Source organism: Mirounga angustirostris, unplaced genomic scaffold (assembly GCF_029215605.1).
Source record: "Mirounga angustirostris isolate CCGP_5_RB_7025 unplaced genomic scaffold, mMirAng1.0.hap1 SCAF_10, whole genome shotgun sequence".
Lineage (NCBI taxonomy): Eukaryota > Metazoa > Chordata > Mammalia > Carnivora > Phocidae > Mirounga > Mirounga angustirostris.
In genome coordinates, this window is record NW_026991718.1 from 123,392,869 (window position 1) to 123,416,733 (window position 23,865).

General features: G+C 45.1%; 1 protein-coding gene and 1 long non-coding RNA gene across 2 annotated transcripts; both read right to left on the reverse strand.

The window, feature by feature from the left end:
* Window positions 1-519: 519 nt before the first annotated feature.
* On the reverse strand, window positions 520-2,924 carry SLPI (secretory leukocyte peptidase inhibitor). The gene is made up of 4 exons (XM_045883878.2): window positions 2,765-2,924; window positions 1,919-2,080; window positions 1,314-1,463; window positions 520-728 (listed from the first exon to the last, which is right to left on the reverse strand). The coding sequence occupies exons 1-3, from the start codon at window positions 2,844-2,846 to the stop codon at window positions 1,315-1,317; spliced, it is 393 nt and encodes a 130-aa protein (XP_045739834.1). The 5' UTR covers window positions 2,847-2,924; the 3' UTR covers window positions 520-728; window position 1,314.
* Window positions 2,925-5,280: 2,356 nt separating this feature from the next.
* LOC135361691 (uncharacterized) lies at window positions 5,281-22,648 on the reverse strand. The gene is made up of 5 exons (XR_010405374.1): window positions 22,183-22,648; window positions 19,637-19,718; window positions 13,332-13,461; window positions 9,645-9,788; window positions 5,281-5,623 (listed from the first exon to the last, which is right to left on the reverse strand). It is a non-coding gene; the product is annotated as an uncharacterized LOC135361691 (long non-coding RNA).
* Between the last annotated feature and the right edge of the window lie 1,217 nt (window positions 22,649-23,865).

The following is a 23,865-nucleotide window of genomic DNA, read 5'->3' on the forward strand; positions in this document are numbered from 1 at the left end:
GTAAAGCATTGTTTTACCCAGTGCTTCACCGCACTGTGCTTTCCTTGGAGACTCGGATACCAAGATGCCATGGGCAGACGTGTTTGGAGTCCTCTCTCAGGACTGATAATCAGTGCATGTGGTTCTGCTCAACATTTATTTTAAGACAGAACAAATAGTGTCTTGGGAGAGAGAAGAAATGTAAGAAGCTCAAAATCACCACAGAAGGCAAGTATCCACCATTTTTCGAGCCTGCTGTGGCCCAGCAACATTGCTATTCGTTTCATACACATTATATACCCCAATGCTCCAAACATGGTGCCACTTTGCAAGTCAAGAAATTAAGATGTATGAGATAAGGTCATTTGTCCAAAATTGCAGAGCCAGTATTTCAGACTCATGATGTAGATTCATCACGGCCCTGAATCCTCTTTCTTCCACTCTGTATCTATAGGAAGGAGGCCTCATAGCCACATACTCCCTCATCACCTCCCACTCAATTCACAGCACCAGCAAACCATGGAAGCAGATGGACAGAAATAAATTTGCTCATTTATTTATTCACCAATCAACAAGCATTTCCTGAAAGACTACTGTGTGTCAAGCTTTTCCCCAATGGAGATATTGGTGGTAGAACCAAGTCTTGACCATAGAGTGCCACCCCATTGCTCCAAGTCCGGGAGCAGAAAGCAGAATTCCCAGACCACAGAGTAGGAATCCAGAGCCTCTTCCAAATGGCAGGAATCAGGCTATGAGAGAAAATCAGATTAGGGCTTCAATACAGGAACCAGCCAAATAATCTCCCCATTCTTCCCCCAAGAAACCCCCCAAGACAGAGAAAATAGCAAGGTGGTAGCATTGTCGAAAAAGTCTTGGTATCAGGAGACTGAGTTCAAGTCTCAATTTACTGTAGGACTCTAAACTCAGAGCATTGAGCTAGATTATCCTCAAAATCCATTGATCCTTTGGGCTTTGACCCTAGATAACATGCTAGAGATGATCTTAATAAGAAATACTTAGTGCACACAGTGTTTTACAAAGCACTTTCAATTTCATTGTGCCCATTTTAAAGATAAGGAAACTGAGACTCAGAGAGCCATATGCCCAGGGTCTTCACCCAGAGGGGTTGGAAGAGAATCAAAGCCATGAGTGATCCTACAGAAATCCTGGCCCTGGGGCCTGGGGAGCAGTGCCCTTGAAGGACAAGGGGCCTAGGCAGAAGCTGTTTTGGAGGAGAGATCAGGAGTCCCCCTGCTCATATGCCATGGCTGCCAGGGGCTTGGGATAGAGAGGACTGGTGGGGGGGAGATGGGTGGGCCCAGGCCCCTCCTTACCTTATTCAGGGGCCACGCAGACTTTCCCGCACATGCCCCTACAGCACTTGAAGTCGCTCACACACTGGTTGTCGGTCTCACAGTAGTTGGGGGGGTTGAGCATCAGACACTGGCCAGTGACCACAGGACACCTGCCAGGCTTCACTTTAACTAGTGAGAGTAGAGTCACAGGTCAGAGGCTTTGTGCCTTCTGCACCACCCTTGCTTCCTGGACCCAGCCCCAGCCCAGCCCTCGCAGGGAGAATCATCTCTTCTCCATCCCCATGACCACCTCTTCCTTCCCAGGGCCTCTGTATCCCCTCAAGGCAGGATCTGGGTCTCCTTTCATATCTCCCTGTCCACGTAGGTGACCAGTTGTCCAGTATTGACTGGCTGGCTGGCTGCCATTTGCCTGCTTTTACCTGAATGGCCAGGTGACCACTGCCCAAGACAGACTGGCTGAGTAAATTCCTGTCTGGAGCAGTGTGACTCCCTGGCCAGCTGACAAATTTGACTCAACAATTCCTGGAATGGAGGAGACCTGGCAGGGCCAGCACCCAGGGCTGTCCCCCAGGTGCTGCATTCTCAGGCTCACTCCCTCCCCATCAGCCCTTCCACCTCCTCACTTTGGTTGAAGATGTTAACAGGGTCCAGGCATCTGATGCCACAAACATCAGAGCAACAGATCTGCCTCTCTGGACACTGCCAGTCACTCTGGCACTCAGGTTGCTCATATCCAAAGAAGCACCGAGAAGACCGTATAGAAGGGCAGGCTCCAGCTTTCAACGCTGTTGAAGAGAATGTCAAGAGTTAAGAAAGGAGCTGGGTGCTAAGTAGCCATCCTGACTCCTGGACAAAGCACCACTCTCCAGCAGAGACCCTCACCCAGATGACTGTCCACAAAGTGCAGAAAGAAATGCTTATCTGACCTCCACCAAGAGTGACAGGCTTGAGTAAGCCACACACGTGGGCAGATCCTGGAAAAGGGCAGAGGGCTCCCAGCTAAGGTTTCCTACCCCGGGGAAAACAAGGCTCCACAAAGGCAGAGAGGCAGTCTGGGGTTCTGGGGTAAGGGAGATGGAGAGAGACAAAGGTAAATAGAGCCAACAGGACGGATTGAGAGCTAGAGCCAGAGGCAGAGACACAGAGACTGAAGGATAGAAGCAGAGAGATGGGGAACAGGAGAGAGCCCGCGACAGATGACTGCAGATGCACAGATAGGGTAGAGAGAGAGAGTTAAGACCAGAGGGAGTGGGGCCTGGGCTGACTGGATTCTGGTAAAAGAGCACATCCCAATGCTCAGAAGCCCACACAGAGACCTGGAAGCCCAGATGGACATGAACCCACCCTGAGGGAGGTCTCTTGAAACCAAGCTGAGAGATCAGAGCCTCTGGAAGGAGACACCCTCCCTCCACCAGGAGACCCCACCTCCGCCCTTTAGCCAAGAATGTGCCCGCATGGCTTCAACTGACCATTTCCAACACCTTCTGCGGTCCAAGGTGCCAGGGTTCCCAGGACAAGAAGCACGAGAGCGAAGAGGCTGCTGGACTGCATGATGATAGGGGGTGTAGCTCTGAAGGTTGACGGCAAATCTCAGTATCTATACTTTTGCTAATGGGTGTGGCCCCAACAGAATGTCCTTGGCCCCTCCCAGCTGTGATTGCACACACAGGAAGCTAAGTGAGACCAGCAATGCTGATACCAGAGAGCTCTTTCCTGTCTCAGGCAAGACTGTGAGGCCAACAGTAACCGCCAGGGAAGAAATGGAAGAGGCTGGCCTGGAAGATGTCACAGGCTGATAAGGAGGCCATCTCAATAAAGGGTTAGTATCCAAAAATCTATAAAGAACTTATCAGGGGTGCCTGGGTGGCTCAGCCATAATCTGCCTTTGGCTCAGGTCATGATCCCAGGGTCCTGGGAGGGAGCCCCCCATCAAGCTCCCTGCTCAGTGGGAGGCCTGCTTCTCCCTCCCCCACACCCCTGCTTGTGTTCCTGCTCTCACTATCTCTCTCTCTCTCTGTCAAATAAATAAATAAATAAATAAATAAATAAATAAATAAATAAGAAAGAATTTATCAAACTCAGCACCCCAAAAAAACAAAAAAATCCAGTCAAGAGATGGGCAGAAGACATGAACAGACATTTCTCCAAAGAAGACATATAAATGGCCAAGAGACACATGAAAAAATGCTCAATACCACTAGGCATCAGGGACATACAAATCAAAACCACAACGAGATACCACCTCACGCCAGTCAGGATGGCTAAAATGAACAAGTCAGGAAACAACAGATGCTGGTGAGGATGCGGAGAAAGGGGAACACTTTTATACTGTTGGGGGTAATGCAAGCTGGTGCAGGCACTGTGGAGGACAGTATGGAGGTTCCTTAAAAAGTTAAAAATAGAATTACCCTACGACCCAGCAATTGTATTACTAGGTATTTATTCAAAGGATACATAGTGATTTGAAGGGGCACATGCACCCCAATGTTTATAGAAGCCATGTCCACAATAGCCAAACCATGGAAAGAGTCCAGATGTCCATCGACTGATGAATAGATAAAGAAGATGTGGTGTGTGTGTGTACGTGTGTTTGTACATACATATACATATATGTACGCACATACCACATCTTCTTTATCTATTTCTGTATCTATATCTATATCTATAATGGAATATTACTCAGCCATCAAAAAGAATGAAATCTTGCCTTTTGCAAGCATGGCTGGAACTAGAGGGTATTATGCTAAGTGAAATAAGTCAGTCAGAGAAAGTCAAATATCAGATGATCTCACTCATATGTGGAATTTAAGAAACAAAACAGATGAACATAGGGGAAGGGAAGTAAAAATAAGATAAGATGAAAACAGAGAAGGAGACAAACCATAAAAGATTCTTAACTCTAGGAAACAAACTGAGGTTTGCTGGAGGAGAGGTGGGTGGCGAGATGGGGTAACTGGGTGATGAGCATTAAGGAGGGCACTTGATGTAATGAGCACTGGGTGTTATAGGCAAAAGATGAACCACTAAATTCTACCTCTGGAACTATTAATACAGCATATGTTAATTAAATTGAATTTAAATTTAAAAAAAAAAGGAGGCTATCTCATGTGTCCATGTGAACCGTGAATGTCGTGGAGGCCCCAAGCCCATTAGCCTGGTGGAAGGAGAAGGCAAGAAGAGGCCAACTGCAAGGAAGCTATGCAGATGTGGAGCTAAAACCACAGACGTGAACTCTCAGCTAAGACCTTGTGCAAGGCCCCCCTAATTCTCACATTCCTGGACTCTAGGGAACTGTGAAACTCTCTACTGATTGCTCAATGCAATTTCCCTCTCAAAAGTTCAGATGACATATCAGTCAACTAACAGATATTTATTTCCCTGAAATATTGACACCATTCTATCTCCAGTGCCTAGTCCATACCTGATACATGGAAAGTGCTCACTAAACAATTGTCAAATAGAGGTGCCTGGCCAGCTCAGTCAGTGGAGCATGCAATTCCTGATCTTGGGGTCATGAGTTCAAGCCCCACAACAGGTGTAGAGGTTACTTTAAAAAAATTAAAAATTAAATTAAATTTTAAAAACAGTTATCAAATTAAAAGGTGCAGAAGAAGAACTCTGCCCACAGCAAATTTCTTTGGAGCTCAGTTTTCCCAACTGTGCAATGGGAGGATACTACAAATCAGCCCCTCTCAGAGAGTTGTGAGATTGAGGGTCTGGAAGAGCTGGACAAAGAACAAATGAATTCTATCCTTTACAACTGAAGAACATTGAAATGAATCTGAGACAAAGGGGCAAAGGGCTTCCAGGCCACCAGAATCAACATGTAGCTATTAGTGTGTAATTAGAGATGCCAGAGGGATGCTTCCTACGCCAAAATCCCCTACAGAGCTCCCAAGAAAAACCCAGAATTTAGTGGTTCATCTTTTGCCTATAACACCCAGTGCTCATTACATCAAGTGCCCTCCTTAATGCTCATCACCCAGTTACTTATATTTAATATATGGCTGCCATATATTAAACTTACTCCATGTGTTACCCCATCTGCAGAGATTGCTTCTAATTATCAAGACAGTGATCATCGTGTCTAAAATTCAACCCAAACTTGTCTAACTGCTCAGCCCAAGCCCTTACATCGTGTGACTTCTAGATGCTTGGGACTTCCCCATTCATTCCTCAAGGTGAAGGTTTGTGGAAATTCAAATAGACACGAAAGATCCGGGCATTATCATGCAACAACGGCTCCACGGGAACTAATTCGTAAAGTATTCTCCAACAGTCAACTGTCAGCAGATCCCGCTATGCAGAAGTCCCTCAACGTTTACATTCTGGTGGGAAAAGAAAAGGAAGAAAATTAGTGCGCACTGGGTAACTAGTAAGCGCCAGGTGTCCGCTCCTAGCTCGAGCTCAGTAGGGCAAGTAAGAGAGAGATGGAGGGTCTGACTTCCACCCATGGGTAATAGCATCATCAGCTCAGACACCCTGGATTTGGGCTTTCACTTCCACCGTGAATTTGATTCCTCTCGCATGGGGATATGAGAGTGGGAGAATCTGTCACATTTCTCACTCTCTGCTGCTTCCTATCTTCCTCAATGCCACACTCAAGAGAGTGTCTGGAGTCTTATAAATGTTTGCGTCTTAAAGGGTGAAAGGGGGAATGCTCCAGCTGGAATTCTCCATCTGTGATTGATTATAAAAGCCAACTCCTTTCCGCTCAGAAAGGAGTCCTGTGATCAATTAGTAATGTCTGCCATGGGCGCCATAGGAGGATAATGACATTGTGTGATCATTTCTGTCCTTTGTACCATAGGTTCTAAGTCTTTAAATCATAGACTGTTACAATTAAAAGGGATCTCAGAGGTCATCTAGACCAGGGGTCAGCCAACTACAGCCCCCCGAGCAAATCCAGACCGCTGCCTGTTTTTCTAAATAAAGTTTTATTGGAACACAGCCATATATTCATTCATGTATGTATTTCTGCGGCTACTTCCCCACTACAAATGGCAGAGTAGTTACAGCAGAGACTTAAACTTACTGCAAAGCCTAAAATATTTACTCTCTGGTCCTTCACAGAAAACGTTTGCTGACCAAACCTCCAGCTTGCAGCAAGGGACTAAGGCCCTCAGGAGCAGGTACAAGCCCAGGGTTGCATAAGGACTTAGTTATACAGCACCAGACTGCGATTTTACCAAAGCCAGTTACTCCCATGCTGATCCTCAGAACCTGTTTGGTGGCGAACACTTCCCCTCCTAACCCCGGATCTCAACCTGAGACAATTCACGGAGCCTGCGTCACACACCCTCTGTTGCGGCTCCTAAATACTACGGATTCATTCATTCAGTTCATGAATTCTTACTTCCTGCCAGGTGCTGTGCTGAGCCCTGAGGCTGCGGTGAAGAAGACACATGGAGTCAATACCACACAGTCATTAAGAACCTAAACATGTTGGGTCAGAGTTCCCTGGGCTGGAAGAGAGTCGCTGAACCTCTCTGAGCCTGCTTCCTCAGGGTAGTATTGGTTTCTCCTACATCACATGGCTGCTGTGGGGGGGTTTTGGCAAGCACTCAGCACAGGTCTAGTCCACTCAGAAGGGCAGACATGGTTCTCATTGTAGTCAGCACACTGGGCACACAGGATGCTGGTGGGCTTGAATGACAGCCCCTGACCTTGGGCCTGGACCTTGCCTGCTCTGCCCCATTAAATGCCCAGCTGAGCCTTCAGGACAGAGCTGCTTCTAGGACACCTGGGGGCCCGGGCAAATATTTCTTGAGGGCCCTCTATCTATATAAACAATGTGATTAAAAAATATATTATAGGGGACCCTGGCTGGCTCAGTCAGTGAAGCATGCAACTCTTGATCTCGGGGTTATGAGTTCAAGTTCCACATTGGGTGTAGGGATTACTTAAAAATTAAAAAAAAAACTTAAATATATATATATTTGTAATACTAATTAATTATCTATAATGTGTAATAGTAATTAAATAGATATATTTGTAATACATATTTTAATTATACTTTAATATAATTAATAATAAATTAAATTTTAATTTTAGATATATATTTAATTATATTTTGTTATATATAATATAATATGTAATATATATATGTGATTGATTATATTATATATATATAATATAATATGTAATAAATGTAATATATATATGACAAAATTCACTACGCCCATGACAGGCACAGTGATTTATCCAGGAAGATTTGGAATAGTGAGAGGGGGTGCCGGTATATTGGCTTGTTGTCCAGTGAGAGCACGTGAAGTTTCCTCTGTGTCCAGGCATCATTTCTTCCTCCACGGGTCCAGAAACCAGCCCTTCATGTTCCTTATGGTCCGATGTGACTAGTTTCAGATCTCCCGGGGGAAGGAAAGATGGCAGCCATGTTGTGACTCGGAGCGCCAAGGCTTTATAACGTTTGTATTAAAACAATGTAGACCTTTGTTGTGATTAATTTGCCCTGTTGTTTGGTCAAACACCAGTCTAGGTATCGCTCTGAAGGCGTTTTTTAGATGTGATTAAATCTTTAAATCAGTAGCCTTTGAATGCAGCCGATTCATAGAGTGGGTGGGCCCCATCCAATCAGTTGAAGGCCTTAAGAGCAAAAACAGGTTTCCCGAAGAAAGTATTCCCTAAGACTGAAACCTAGAAAGCTTGCCTGACTCTCCAGCCTGCTGCTCTGCAGAGTTCAGGGGCAAGACTGCAACCTGAGCTCTTGAACTTCTAGCCTGCCTTGGGGGTTTCATACTTGCCAGGCCTCAGGATTACATAAGCCAATTCCTTGAAATGAAATGTCTCCTTCTCTCGCTCTCTTTCTCTCTTCCCCCCTCTATCTATCATCTATCTATCATATAATAGCATCATGTATATTATGTGTATATTATGCAATATTATACATGTTAATATATGCATATATTATATTGCTTCTGTCTCTCCACAGAACCCTGGCCAATCCAAGCCCCTTCCCTCTGCATTCCCAACATCATTTCTTCAACTCCAGTTGCACCACTGCCCTGAGACTACATCATCCCATATGCCACCCCTCGCTACTGGCTTCCAACTGGTGCTTGGAAGTTTGCTCCTTGTTGTTAGCACCGGGGTAGCCAGTGGGCAGGGGGCCTTGTGGCTGGTGGGTCCTGCCCACCGACATGCTAGTGCCGCAGGGACCCAGGGCGCCTGTGAGGTTCTGCCCTCTTCCTGTGCAAATCCCTGAGGGGCGACAATATGACATGACAAATAAAAACTACCAAGACCAATCACAGAAGAAGGGGGAAAGTGGGGTTTTTGGTCCGTTAGGGGTATTTCAATGCCTTTAATGGCACATTTCCCCTGCTTTTGAAAAAGGGCCCACATGCTCACGTTGCCCTGGGCCCTACAACGTAGGTAGCCAACCCTGCAGGGTCTCATGGGGGAAGTGAGAGGCGCAGTCCTTTTGCACAGGAAATGTCTGTTCCTCACCCAGCATGGCTCAAGTGTGACCCGGGAGAGCACCGGTCAACCAGAGGTAAAAACAACAAAAACCCTACCCCGAGCTCCCCATACTGATTCAAACAGCATCTTTGCCTTTCGTTAAAATTCATTATCTTTCTTAGTCTCAAAACCAAAAACCAAAACCAAAACACTTTCAGAATCCAGAAGTCAGGAGACCAGTTTCTCATGGCTCATTCCTGTATGGATAAGGCAGCCACTGGCTCTCTCTGTGACTCAGTTCCTCCATCTGTCCCAAGCTGATACCATGACTCTGTAAGAAGCAATGTCACCCTGCTTCCTTCCAGGTCATAAACACACCCCAGGAGTCTCAGCCCATTTTCTGACTTCTGCAGTTGTCTTTATAACTTAACTTGAAATACTCCCTTGAACAGAACACACACCATATGCAATAATGACTGAAGGGGAATGGAGAGGCAGAAACCAGGAGGGCTGGAGAAACAGCCCGATGGGGTGGTGAGCATATCGGGGAAGAATACTACTGAGCTGGGACAGAAAGAGCAGACTGAGAAGGAATTAGAACAAGGGCAGGGCGGGTCATTTCGGTCACCTCAGGAGATCCACGGGTGACAGAGGTGGCAGCCAGATCTCCCCACACCTCAGAGAGAAAAGATGACCTGGCCACTTCCACCCAAGAACATTTGAGTTTTACAATGTTTGAATTTCCTTCCCCAGCCACTTGTTGGATTCCTGACACAACTGGGGGAAATGAACTGTTCTTTTAGGCTCAGATGTGAATGGGTGGGGACCTCCCAAGTTAAGCAGAATCCAGGCAAACGTGAAAAATGGCCATCCATCCAAGATGGATGGAAATAACCAACAAGGATAGATCTCACGTGTCTTCCTACCTACCCATTGAAGAGGTGGTTGCTGTATAAGTCAGGGCTCTACAATTTATTCCTTCAAAGGCTGAATGTCTCCCTAGGAGAAGACACCGTTTTCTGTGAGGCCGATGAATCAGAGGTTGTGGTTTGCCATGAGGAAATGCTTATGGGTCTGGGAAGACAAAAAAGGAAACAGGTGTTGGACATGAAGTCACCGTGAGCAAGACTACTTGTGGAAGGCATGGAGGGAAAGAAAACCCGAATTTTTAAATTCTGGAGCAGAGCTAGAAGCAGCCTGGGAAAACATTTCCCTGCATCACTAGACTCCAGCTCTGCGCATGGAGTATAGTATGGTCTCCTGCAAACGTTACAGACTCCGAAATCAGTCACAATGGGGACTGATCCTGGCTTCCCCACTTAAGAGCTGTATTACTTCAGGCAGTTGCAGTCACCATCCCAAACATTTACTGGGAAGCATTTATGGAGGGAGTCACAGGGTTAAGTGCTCTGCATACTTTATCACATTTAATTTTCCCGTGGTACTGAGTAGGTACCAATGCTGTCCTGTTTTACAGATGAGTCTCCGGGAAGTTCTCCCTGCAGCCTGCCACGCGGTAGCAGGATATTGGGGGAACTGCAGCTGGAGGCTTCTTCATGTCCAGGCCTGAGGTCTGTAGAGAGCATCTCAGTGGCCCAAACAGAGCAGCGGGCCTGAAGATGATGGAGGACCCCCACTGGACAGCATCACTTCTGGCCCCCAGGGCCCTGTGGTCCTCAGGAGACGCAGCTGGAATCCTTCACTCAATGCAGGAACTCTGCTTGTCCTGGGCCTCAAATTTCCACATTTGTAAGATCAGAGCATTGGAACAGATGATCCCTAGAGGCGGCAGATCTAGAACTTCGGCCAGGATTTGGCCTTAGAAGCACCCCACTCCCACCCGCACCATACTCAGGAGCCAGAGAGACCAACCTTCCTGGAGAAGAATTCTAGAAATAGACACGATGCATACAGAGTCTCACAGGGAAACAAGTACTGTCACAGCCCATCTTAGAAGAAAAGGGAACCTCAGAGAAGTAAGCCCACTTGCCTAAGATAATATCGTAGCAAGTCAGCAGCATAGTGAGTCTTCAGAATTCAGCGACGTGCTGCCTCATTCTGGTGCCTTCACTCCCAGCCCCAGTCTGGAGATGCCCGAGATAGAAGCACTGCCCAGAGGATCCTTGAGGCTCTAAAATGGCAAGCAAGAGTGATGCAGAAAGGCAGAGAGAATAGGCAGAAGCCCTGCTGAGGGGTGAGGTGTTGGGCAGCCCCCTGCCCGTGGGCCTGGGGTACCAGGATCCTGAGACCACTGGGAGCATCGATTAGAAGAAGTTAGATGACCTAAACCAGACCTCCTCCTTGCAGCATTCCTCCTGACGTAGGGGAGGAGTACATTGCTTTCCTGCATGTTCCTTGTGGCACCTGAATATCCTTGGCCCTGACCACCCTTTCTTCGAAGTTTGGGATGATGAGCTCCCTTCCTGGAAAGGCACCACTGAAAACTCTCCAGGCTTCACCTCATCTGGAAAGAACAAAGCCACAGGCTAGAAACCAGAAGTCCTAACACCCACCAAGCACTCCAATTGCCTGGGGTGGTGGACATCATCCCTGCCACCCACCTTAGTCCCAGGGCCGGCTCTATGCACTCCTGGAAGCAGAACGGGCCACCAGTCAGTACTAGAGCACATCTGGCTGGCAGGCTGCCTGGGACACTGAGGGACTGGGTAGCGGGGTGGTGGGTTTGCTGACTGACCAGCTGACCATGGGATGACAGACTGAGGTTTGCAAAGCCAGGAGAGAAAGGGCAGTTTCTTCTGTACCCCCCAGTCCACCCTTTCGGGCTCTGAGATTCTATGACCTCAGCCTCGGGCCTTCCCAGTCCCTCTTTGCTCAATCAGAATCGAATCACCTAAGCCTAGAATGTCAGGGGATGCTCATATTTGCAGTCACAAGTATGATGTTGATATTCCTGTCTCTCCAGCAATTCTAGTCACTCCGGTAGTTGAGGGCGTGGCATTTGGGGAAGAAGAAGCCAGATTCTGAAAAGGCAGACCAAAGATTCGGGGGATCATTGAGGCTAAATCACTGTTCTTAACCCGGAACATTAGGACATACTTCCCAGAATGAGAGGGAGTTGACGGCCAACCTCAAAGTTCAAGGGGACACTCAGGACTCTGGGGAAGGAGGAGTGAAATCAGCCAGTTATCTGGCTAAAGGGGAAACAGTGCCTGAGAACAAGTACAGAGCTCAAAGCCAGGGGTTCAACTCAGGGAAGGTCAGAGACTCAGAGAGCTGGAGAAACAGAGAGCAGCAGAGAGTACCAGAGACGGGAGAAAGTCAGAGAACAGCATTATGGTGCAAGAACAGAATAACACAGACTGAGAGTTAGCGGCAAAGACACTAAGTCAGACAAAGATCATGAAAGAAAAAGACAGAGCAAACCAGTGAATGATCCAGACTGAGAAGGAAGGGGACAGATCTGGAATCGGGACAGGGTGAAGCGATAACGAGAGAGAGAGAAACACGGATTTAAAAGCAGTTAGACATAGGCAGAAAAGAAGAGCCACAGAGTGGGAGACGAAACAGAAACTTCTGGATGCTCAGAAACACCACCAGCAGAAGCAGGCAGTCCGCTGAACCAGCAGGGGCTATGGGGCACGGAGAATGAGCCACCTGCCTCTAGCCAGAGCCTCTTCCACGACTTTGCAACCATTATTGGCAACTTCCACAGCCTCCGGCACCGGGATTTCAAGGTTGGGAATCACCACAAAGGGTTTCATAGTGGGGTCAGATGCAGTGGTTGTGATGGCCCATTCCCAGCCTTGTGACATCTGCTTTCCTTCCTTCCCTTTCCAGAACTGGCTAGGCTTTTCTGAGCTGATGCTACATAGTTAGGAAGCTCAGCCAGACACCCACAGTTCTGGCTCAGAGCAATGATAATGGCTTATCTGCTCCAGGGAGGACCCTGAGGCCTCAAAGAACAGGAAGAGGCGGGGGAGAAATGGAAAACATTTGAATGGGGGATCTCGCTGGAATGAGGAAACCGCCAGCTTGCATGGCCAAGTTCTGAGTGTGATGGAAGACTGTGTCAGAACTCATTGCACTTGAGAGGAAAATCTAATTCACACAGGCATAGGAAAAAGTAGGATTTACTGGCCCAGGAAAAACTGAATAAACCAAGAACAGGTGTTATTTTCAGGTGCAGTGTGATCAAGGGTTCAAATGATAGTTCCCAGAAGATTCTCTCCACTCCACTGCCCTTCACTGGGAGGCTCCCTCCTGGTATTTGTCAGGTGACTGTCGCACTCCTTCCATCTTCTCAAATCCAGGTCCAGGAAGAAAGTCTAAACTCTTCTTCTGGGTAACCCAACCGACTAGAATTGACTAGAACCAAACCTTTGAACCAATGATTGGGGCCAGGGACATGGATGTACAGATTGATTTATGCCAAAGTCACTGTGTTCCTCACTGGATGAAGCCCCGAATGCAATTTGATTTTCAGAAGTGGGAGAGGGAGTGATTCTTCAGGGGAAATTAGGTCATAGATACCAGAAGGGTGAAAGGGTGCCCAGTGGTAAAGACAACAGTGATCTCTAAGGTCTATCCCTTATGGCTACTGAAATCAACGTCATCGTAAATTCACATCCAAACCCTCCCCAAATCACCAACACTCACATAAAGTGCACTCAGTCTCTCTCCCAAGAACGACAACAAAATGTCTCTTCTAGCACCCCATTCATCTCCAACTCCGGAATCTGGATGAAAGCAGTTCTCTCAGTGAAGTCCAGGGAAGGCTCTCCGTAGGCTTTACCAGTGAAGTAAATATAATAATTTTAAATAAGTGTAACCACTTTGAATGTACCCAACATAAAAAGGTAGGATGAGAACAGAATAACTGTCCTGAAAACTCCTATTTGCAAAAGAGAAACATGGGAAGCAACATACAGGTGGTCACTGGCCCGTAATGCATGTTGTGTATCCCAGAAGACAGAGGTGTTAGGAGTTCCTACCTGGTGGCAGAGTGACTTTCTTGTTCAGTGAATCTGGCTGATCCAGCTCTGCAATCTGGGAGCCTCTCCCTTGCCCAATGCCTCCCATGGCCATAACTAAGGGAAGCATTGCAGAGGGTGTCATTTTGGGGGAGGAGGGTCTGCACCTTTTTTGAGGAATTCACTTCATAAGGGTGCAAGAGAAATAGTCAGAGAAAGACAAATATCAGATGATTTCACTCCTATATGGAACTTAAGAAACAAAGCAGATGAACAGCAGGGAAGGGAAGGATAAAATAAGACAAAAACAGAGAGGAAGGCAAACCATAAGAGACTCTTAACTCTAGGGAAAAAAACTGAGGGTTGCTGGAGGGGAGGTGGGTGTGGGTGGGGAGGAAGGGGTAAGTGGGTGATGGGCATTAAGGAGGGCACGTGGTGGAATGAGCACTGGGTGTTATATGCAACTGATGAATCACTAAACTCTACCTCTGAAACTAATACTACACTATATGTTAATTAAATTGAATTTAAATAAAAATTTTTAAAAAATAAGGGCACAGTAGGATATCCATTTTGGCATGAGCCATCAGTGACCATTGCTGGTGAGGTTTGTGTTTATTTAGTTGACTCCTGGTCCATTTGCTTCAATAAGAGCACAAGTTAGTAGCCATAGTCAGAAGTCTTACCAAGTCATGTTTGCCTTTTATGTGTTCTGCTCAGTCCTAAATGTGCACTTTTAATCTAAAGATGCATGTCTTTTTTTAATTCTGAGATTTTTCTTCCATTTATCTATTTGAATGTTGCTTCTCTGCCATCTTCTTCATTCTCCTTCTGGAGCTTCCATTGGCTAATTGTCAGACCTTCTATTTTTATTCTCCATTCATTTTTTATTTCCAGAATTACTATTTGGAATGCATATAATAATAAGTATATATGTATTATATATGTATATAAACACAGAGAGAAAGAGAGAGAGATCTATCTCCATCTGGGAAATCTAAATGATGTGCATTTTTCTGCTACCCTGTTAGTAAATTAAGCAGAACAACATTTTGAGCAATTATTGGGTATATTCATGTCCTGAACATTCAGCATCATTGTTTATTTTAAAAGAAGTCAAAAGAGAACTAGTTTCAGTCAATAGGTACCTAACAATAACTGTCTTATTTGGTATTATTTTTCCTCCTGTGAATGAGAATCAATTATCAATCAGTGGTGCTTCCATGTGAATTTAATTTTAGGATCCTCTCCAATCAGACAGCTAAGCAAGAATCATTCCTTGCAAAAAGAAGACACACGGGTTATATATTGGTGGAGGTAGAAAAGGAAGGAGATCAGCATGATTTACTAACCTAGTGTGTACCTTATAGTTTTCACACAGGAAATGCAGATTGATATCTCTATTCTGGTTTCTGCCATTTTTTATAGGTTGTTGGGGTAGCCATGACCTTGGCTTGATTTCTAGTTTTCACCATAACCACCCAGAAGGAGAGGGTCAGAGGCACTAACTCTTCCTGCTGACCTGCAACCCTTTCCCTCTCCCTGTCTTCTAATAAATTCATGCACACACCTTCATGAGGTTTGGAGTTTGGAATTGTCTAATATTTTCTTCTGAATAGTAGCTCTGTTGATGCACACAATCTTTTTTTTTTTTTTTGAGAGAGAGAGAATGAGACAGAGAGAGAGAGCATGAGAGGGGGGAGGATCAGAGGGAGAAGCAGACTCCCTGCTGAGCAGGGAGCCCGATGCGGGACTCGATCCCGGGACTCCAGGATCATGACCTGAGCCGAAGGCAGTCGCTTAACCAACTGAGCCACCCAGGCGCCCTGATGCACACAATCTTAAAAGAGTCTGTCACTGAGCGGTTGGTAATGGCTCTTGAACTTTGAGAAGAACTCATAAGACAGCATTGTGCTTGATTAGTGATCAGTGAGCACAGAGGGTGGGACAGAACCAGATATCTGTCATCTGTAAGCTGATTACAACTGGTCCTGATCTTAAAATCATAGACTGTTTGCACTGAAATGTATTTCAGAATAGATTGAAGCCAATCTGCTCTACAGAGAAAACAGAATCCCATAGGGAGGTGACCCATCCATAGTCACAGGTAAATTAGTTACACATGTGAGATGTGGTTTCTCTGAATTTAGTCACCAGAGCTTGTTCTATTTGGCCACACCCTTCCTGGCCTGATCCAGAGTCCAGATTTTTACTTCTCCATCCATCTCCTGTCATCTCCTCCTATATCCTGTATCCTGTAAGATTATTGAGTCTTAAGGACACTTATTCATCCACTCACTCAAAAAAATGTGCTGGGTGTCTACTATGAGCAAGGCACTATGCCAGGCCCTGGGGCATAATTTATAGGAAACATAGAGGCAGTAGAGTGTAGTGGATAAATGCATGAACATCAGAGTTAACCCAATCTGGATTCAAATCTTGGCAACACACACACACACACACACACACTGGAGCTCACAGAAAGATACCAGGTCTTCCACCAACTGAGATTATTATATATTGGAAGATCTTACTCAGTCCAGTTAACTGTCAACCTAATTTACTTCCAGATTCTAGAGCTTTTGTCACTGACCCACTGTGTGACCTTGGTCAGGACATGGTGGCTCTGGGAGCCTCAATTTCTCCACATATTTGTGAGAAAATTGAACTAGGAGAAGATGAAAATCTCATCTAGAACTTATGTCGCTCAAGACCCCCAACACAGGCTGAGGATGGCCCACCCCACTGCTAATGGCCTCTGCTGTTCTCAAGAGCCTTCTTGGCTCTGTTCACAGGCTGGTCTCCCAAGGTTTAAGGTGGGAAAAGAATGCAGGAGAAGATTGTGGCTGTTTCTTCTTCAGGGAGGTGGTTGTACCTCATCTCTGGTTCCTCTTGGCCCTGAGACTCAAGCCCATGCCTCTGTCTGATGGACTTTCTTTCACTCACAGATACCATCTGCCTTGCCATCCATTGGTGTTGGGGTACTAGGGGTTCTCTGACTCTCCCTTTCTGTGTTAGATGCCCCTCTCTGTGCCTCATTTTATCTACCTCTTTGCCTATTGATTTGTATGTCTCCACTATGATCTCCTGGAGACTACGATCTCCTGGAGGGAAAAAAACTTGTGTCCATTTTGCTTTTTATTAGTACTGATAGTCAGTAGGTCTCAATAAATGTAGGTAGTAAATTCCATGAGTTTACAAACAGTGTCTATATGGTTCTTTGTTGTATACCCACCGCTTAGCCCAAAGCCTGACATGTCAGGACAACTGAATGAATGAATGAACCACTGAGTAAATGAATGACTGAGTGAACGAACCCAGGAAGAGGCCACCAGCAGCCATCCGTTCATCTCCAGTCCTCCCTAGTTTTCCTTTCCCCCCCCCCCCCGAAGTGAAGAACCCTAAGGCCGGAAGCCCCAGGGGACTGGCTAGATGCAGGTATGGGAGTGGGAGGTTCGGAAAGAAAAATAAAAAACATGCAGATGTGGGACAGAGAGAGGCTGAGGAGGGATGAGAACATGGCAGAGTCACCATGTCCAGGCATCCAGAGCAAGCTGGGTCTTCAATGCTTTCCCTTGTCTTGAGTTTTTGCTCTTTATCCAGGTTGGATCCTTCCCTGCAGTGCTGGGGAGACTGAGGAGGGTTGTTCCCCTCAGAAAATAAATCAGTACAAAGGAGGGCTAGAGACCCCAAGGGGGAGGACAGTGAGAGGGGCTGGGGGCAGGGGCAGGCAATGTCTGAATCGGAAGTAGAAGCTGGGGAGCGTCCATGGCCGGAGCATCTGAGACCTCACCACGCTAGAAATGATTTGTGACAATGTCATATTTCAGACCAGGAGTTTCTACCACTTCTCCCACAGGCCTGGCTACCTCCCAAAAGGAAGGCATCTGTTTACTCTGTGACTGGCAGAAAAGAAGCTTTGTGACCCGTCCATAAAGAAGTGGTTTGGGGGCTTGAGAAACCAGATTGAAAACGGATATGGTCTTGGCGGTGGTGGTGGTGACGCTTATGTTTGCCTTGTAATTACCCCTTACGTTGTCCTCTTATTTTGTGTGTTTTTCCGAATGCGTGTTTATTTTACAATGTAAGATGCTGGGGAGAAAAGCAAGCATTGGAGACGAGGCGATTGTCAGCTACACTAGAGCGAAAAGGAGCCGTGAAACTCCAGAGCAAGGAGATGCGGACCCCAGGCTCCAGGGAAACATCCCCCAAACAACCAACTTCCAACTCCTCCTGCTTGATTCCAGGGACTTCCGTTAAAAGATCACAGACTTTGGAGTTAGACTGACCTGCTTTTAAATCTTGACACACACACACCCCTTAATAAATATGCTCCTTTAGATAGTTACAGCTAATAGTTACTGAGCACCTGTTACCTGCCAGGCCCGACATCGAGTTCTTTGCCTGATTGATCACTTTCAAACTTCATGACATTGTATTGAGTAGATGCTACAGTCATCTGATTTTACAAACAGCAAAAATAAGGCTCAGAGTTGGCCTCCCATATAACGTGAGGGGAGGAGGGAACACTCTGGATGAGGTTGACAGAGGGCTGCCTACAGGCTGATGCTATCCATCCAAAGCTGGGGGTCAGAGCAGAGAACCCCTGGGAGGGTCACCTCTGTAGTTTGTGCAGCTGATGTTGGGCCCCGTGTACAAATGGTGAATGAGCTCCAGAGAGAAGCATCGAGTAGCATAAATTTGTCCTTTGTGTCATCTTTTAAAAAGGATATATATTTTGGGGGGCACCTGGGTGGCTCAGTCGTTAAGCGTCTGCCTTCAGCTCAGGTCATGATCCCAGGGTCCTGGGATCGAGCCCCGCATCGGGCTCCCTGCTCGGCGGGAAGCCTGCTTCTCCCTCTCCCCCTCCCCCTGCTTGTGTTCCCTCTCTCACTATGTCTCTCTCTGTCAAATAAATAAATAAATAAATCTTTAAAAAAAAAAAAAGGATATATATTTTTTATTTTGATGCGGTCAATTTCACCCTCCCTTTCTTTTATGGATTTTACTTTTTATGGCAATTTTAAGCAGACCATCCTCACCTGAGAACAATCCCCTATATTTTCTTTAAACCTTTTTAAAAGTTTTGTTTTCCACATTTCATCATGAATCCACCTGGAATTTATTTTTTGTGAAAGGTTTGAACTAGGGATCTTGTTTCAATTTTTTCCAATATGGAATGCCAGTTGTCCCCCCGCCATCTCATTGATCTCCTGTTAATTTATAAAACCACATCTGTTTTGTGCCAGGTTTTCACTTATAGACAGACTGTTTCTGCACTCTGTTAGGTGTTCTCAGTCTGTCCACACTCAAACCAGTCTTCTTTGGTCCTCTTTTATTTTTATTTTTTTATTTATTTTTTAAAGATTTTATTTATTTATTTGACAGAGAGATAGAGAGAGAGCACAAGTAGGCAGAGTGGCAGGCAGAGGGAGAGGGAGAAACAGGCTCTCTGCCGAGCAGGGAGCCGGATGTGGGGCTCTATCCCAGGACCCCAGGATCATGACCTGAGCCGAAGGCAGCCACTTAACCGACTGAGCCACCCAGGCACCCCCGTCCTCTTTTATTTTTTTATTTATTTTTTTAAAAGATTTTATTTATTTGAGAGAGAAAGAGAGTGAGAGGGAGCATGAGAGGGGAGGGGTCAGAGGGAGAAGCAGACTCCCCACTGAGCAGGGAGCCCGACGTGGCGGGACTCGATCCCGGGACCCCAGGATCATGACCTGAGCCGAGGGCAGTCGCTTAACCAATTGAGCCACCCAGGCGCCCTGGTCCTCCTTTAATTAACACATATGTTTTATATATCTTGGTGCTTTGCGGCATACTTTTTTCCTGTTTCACTTATTCAGAATTGTTCTGGCCTCTCTTGCACTTTTACTCTACCACATAAACTCTAGAATCAATATTTCCAGGTCCTTAAAAAAATCTGTTGAGATTTTCATTATAGTTACATCAAAGCTCTAAATGACTGGGGGCAGCCAAAATATTTACCACAGTAAGTCTTCCCAAATGAAAAAACAATGAGCATCAGTCTATCCAAGGCCTCTTCAAGTCATTCGATAAAGTTTATCATCTGGAAAAAAAAAAAAAAACGTTTTATTATCTTCATATAATTTTTGCAAACTTTGCCTTGGTTTATTTTTAGGTAGTTACCAATTTTACGATTACTGTGAACATAGGATTTTTTCCCCTTTTCACATATTTAGTTGTTTCTGGTGTGTAAGTATGCAATTAATTTTTTTGTAATACTGACGTGTCATCGCACTCTCGGTGTATTTTCTCATGAGCTTTAATGGTTTCTCGTTTCCATCACTGGAAACCTGTACTTTCCACTCTTCACCCATCTTGCCCATCCCCCCTCCCCCGGCAACCACATAGATACACGTCTTCATTTTTATGTCTTATTTAATTGCATTGGTCTAAGATCACGAATATGATTTTGAATGAGAGTGGCCATCGAGGGCATCTTGGCCTTATACTGTCTTTAAGGATGCTGCTTCTCTAGTTTCACCACTGAGTATAATATTTGCTGTAGGTATTTGGTAAATACCCTTTGCCACGTTAAAAATGTTCGCTTCTGTTCCTAGCATAGTGTGTATTCTTTTTTTTTTTTTTAAAGATTTTATTTATTTATTTGAGACCGAGAGAATGAGAGACCGAGAGCATGAGAGGGAGGAGGGTCAGAGGGAGAAGCAGACTCCCTGCTGAGCAGGGAGCCCGATGCGGGACTCGATCCCGGGACTCCAGGATCATGACCTGAGCCGAAGGCAGTCGCTTAACCAACTGAGCCACCCAGGCGCCCTCATAGTGTGTATTCTTATCATGAATGAACATAGAACAATACAGAATGATTTTTATAAATCGATGTAAAGACTCATTTGACTTCTCTTCTTCAAACTTTTAATTTGCTTGATCACACTGAGAGATTTTCTGTTCTTGAACTACCCTTGCATTCCTGGGATGTACCCTACTTATTTATGAGGGATTTCTTTTTAACGCACTCAATATCCTAACACTTACTATACTTGTCACTTTGAAATAATTTCAAATGCATAGAGAAAACTGGAAGAACAGAACAAAGAACTGTCATATTCCTTTCACACAAATCCACTAAATGTTAACGTTTTGCCGCATTTGTTTTATTATTCTCTTTCCTCCCTGTGTGAGCGAGAGAACATAATGTTCTGTATTGTCCCTTGAGAGTAAGTTGTATAAATCAGATTTAGCCATGAGTACTTCAGGATGTATTCTCCATGAATAAGGGCATTCTTCTACATAACCATAGGGCAGTCATCGACTTGAGGGAACTCAACATCAACAATTTCCTGACATTTTAATTAGGGTTTTCCCATCATATCTTCATAAGAAAAAAACAAGTCTAGGGAGTGCCTGGGTGGCTCAATCGTTAAACGTCTGCCTTCACCTTGGGTCATGATCCCAGGGTCCTGGGATCGAGCCCCACATTGGGCTCCCTGCTCCGCGGGAAGCCTGCTTCTCCCTCTCCCACTCCCCCTGCTTGTGTTCCCTCTCTCGCTGTCTCTCTCTGTCAAATAAATAAATAAAATCTTTAAAAAAAAAAAGAATAAAACGAGTCTATAATTTTCTTCTCAAACTCTAACTATAATATCAAACACATGATATAAAAAATAAAAGCCACAAAGTTTCTATCCATGCTTTCTTTGTTCTAGTCTCTGAAATAGCTTGGGATAGAAATTGTCTCTTTCTTATAAGTTTGGTAAAAAATTAATCTGCCACCTATCATTTCCATATTTGAAGAGAGAAATTTAATCACCAAATTGAAATATTTCAACCTATTTCATTTTACGAAGGGAGAAATTTAATTACCACTTCGAATTCTTTAATGATTATGGCTTTATTCAGGTTTTGAATTTCTTCCTGAACCCAGAAAGGACAAAGAGGGAGGAAGACGGTCATATCTGGTCCCCACTAGAACAGTTCAGTGCAGACTCTTGTTACAACTCCTGAAAAATGAAATCAAGGAGCATCACACCCCTGTGTGTGCTACCTTAATTTCTGAATAAAGCCCAATAGAAAGTCCTACACCTGACCGTCAATAGCAATTAGTAACACTTTCAATCGGAGGTGGAGTGTGCACTGGTGTAGAGAAGCTGGAGCTCATCCTAAAGGAAAATAAATATGTACCATTATTGTCTACAATCACTGTGTACTCATCTCAGAAACATAACATCTTTAATGCCCACCACCATAGAAGAAAGCAAGTATTATTGACCATTTTACATACCCGGAAATGGAGGCTCAGACAGGTGAAGTCATGGGCTTAGCATGTGAGTGCTAATAATGCACGACTATGATTCAAGCTATGATCTGTCTGACTCAGAGCCCTCTGTTCTTTCCACTTCTCATGCTGAGAGAGGAAGAACACAAATCCCATTACCTTTCCCACCTTTCCCTCCCTTCCATCATCCCACATGTCCTGGCCAGACTTCTGTCCCAGACAGAAACTGAACGTGCAAAAGGCATGTACTGATTCACTGTGTGCATTACCCACTACGTACCTGGCCCTAAGTTGAGTGCTCAGGGCATGCAGATGAATGGAGTCCAAAGTTATTCTTGAAGGATGTGCTCACACTAGGGACAAATCCTCTGCTTTTCCATCCAGGGAGGAGAAAGAGAGTCTTTGGACCACAGGACTGCACGCTGTACATCCATTCATTCATTCAACAAATACATGTTAAAACCAACTATGTGCCAGGCACTTTCCTAGGTGTGGGGAATTCAGAAGTAATGAAAACTCTAAGTCCCTGTCCTCTTGAACCTTGTAGAAAATGAGGAGATTATGTTCTACTGAGAGCAGCTTCCACTCTCTCCCGCTGGTGGTGGGAATCAGGTTTGGGGGATGCAATCAGGCCTACGCTTCAGCACTGGGGACCTGCTGTGTTTTCTTCCCAAACTTAGGGTTCAATGGGATGGATGGAGGCTCAGCACAGAAAAACCATTAGCTTGGGTTGGAGAGAGGCAAGTTCTAACCTGGCTTCACCTGACCCCCTGTGTGAACAAATAGCCTTCTCTGGGCCTCAGCCTCTCTATTCACAGGACACTGAGATCCCGTCCATGATCTCAGTGGCAGTGGCAAAGCTCCAGAGGACTTTGGAAAACCTGTAAAGGTGTTTTTGGGTTTCAAAATGATTGTGGAGACGTACTCACCTCTAGTGGATGAGGGCTGAAGATGGCAGACATCATATGTTGCACAGAAAATCTTTCACACCTAGCAAGTGTCAACATCTTGCATAACTTTCAAAATGTCCCATAGCTGTGAGTCATGCTGCTAGAACATTCATGTATAAGTATTTGTTTAAATACTGTTTTCAATTATTTGGGGTGTATACACACCTAGGGCAATATTGCTAGGTCATATGGTAATTCTATGTTTACCTATTTGGGGAAGGACTGACCTGATCTCCACAGTGTTGGTACATCCATACAATGGAATATTATTAAGCCATAAAAAGGAATGAGGTCTTGATCCATGCTAGAAAGTGGACGAACCTTGAAAACACTATACTAAGTGAAAAGCCAGACACAAAAGATCACCCACTTTTATGAATCTATTGTATGAAACTTCCAGAATAAGTAAATCTATAGAGACATAAAGCAGACCAGTCATTCCCAGGGGCTTGGAGGGGAGGGGAATGGGTAGCAACTGGTTAATGGGGGGACAGGTTTCCTTTCGGGGTGGTGTCTCCAGACAAAACAGAGGTGATGGTCGCACAATACTGTGACTGCCAAAATGTCACTGAATTGTGCACTTGAGGATGGTCAACAGTAAATTTATGTTATATGAATTTTACTTTCATTATAAAAGTTTTTTTTAATGTCTTGCAGATATTTTGAAGGTGAAACATCTGTTTATATGAGCCTGGTGCTAAACTCATATTATGTACAAGCACAAAATATTCTTTGTCCAGTTTTAATAACCACTTTTTTTTTTTTTTCAGGAACGCAACCACCATCTAAGTTCAGGGAAGTTTATCTTTCGTTCAGAACTTTATCAAGAGCTGTTGACCACTTACAACATGATATCTGCAAGAGAAACACTTCCATAATCTTTGAGTTGTAACTATAACCATCTGCATTTGTGGACATCACATCCCAATATAACATAAGATCTTGACAACATCATCACATCTCCGAGTAGCCCTGGTGGGGCATTTAAATATTGGAACACATTAAATATTGGA

Excerpts from the sequence above, each read along its gene's own strand:
- SLPI (XM_045883878.2), bottom strand. The coding sequence starts at position 2,846 with ATGCAGTCCAGCAGCCTCTTCGCTCTCGTGCTTCTTGTCCTGGGAACC. Across the intron at positions 2,081-2,764 it reads CGCAGAAGGTGTTGGAAATG|CGTTGAAAGCTGGAGCCTGC; the intron begins GTCAGTTGAAGC and ends TCTCTTCAACAG. Across the intron at positions 1,464-1,918 it reads TGTTAACATCTTCAACCAAA|TTAAAGTGAAGCCTGGCAGG; the intron begins GTGAGGAGGTGG and ends TACTCTCACTAG.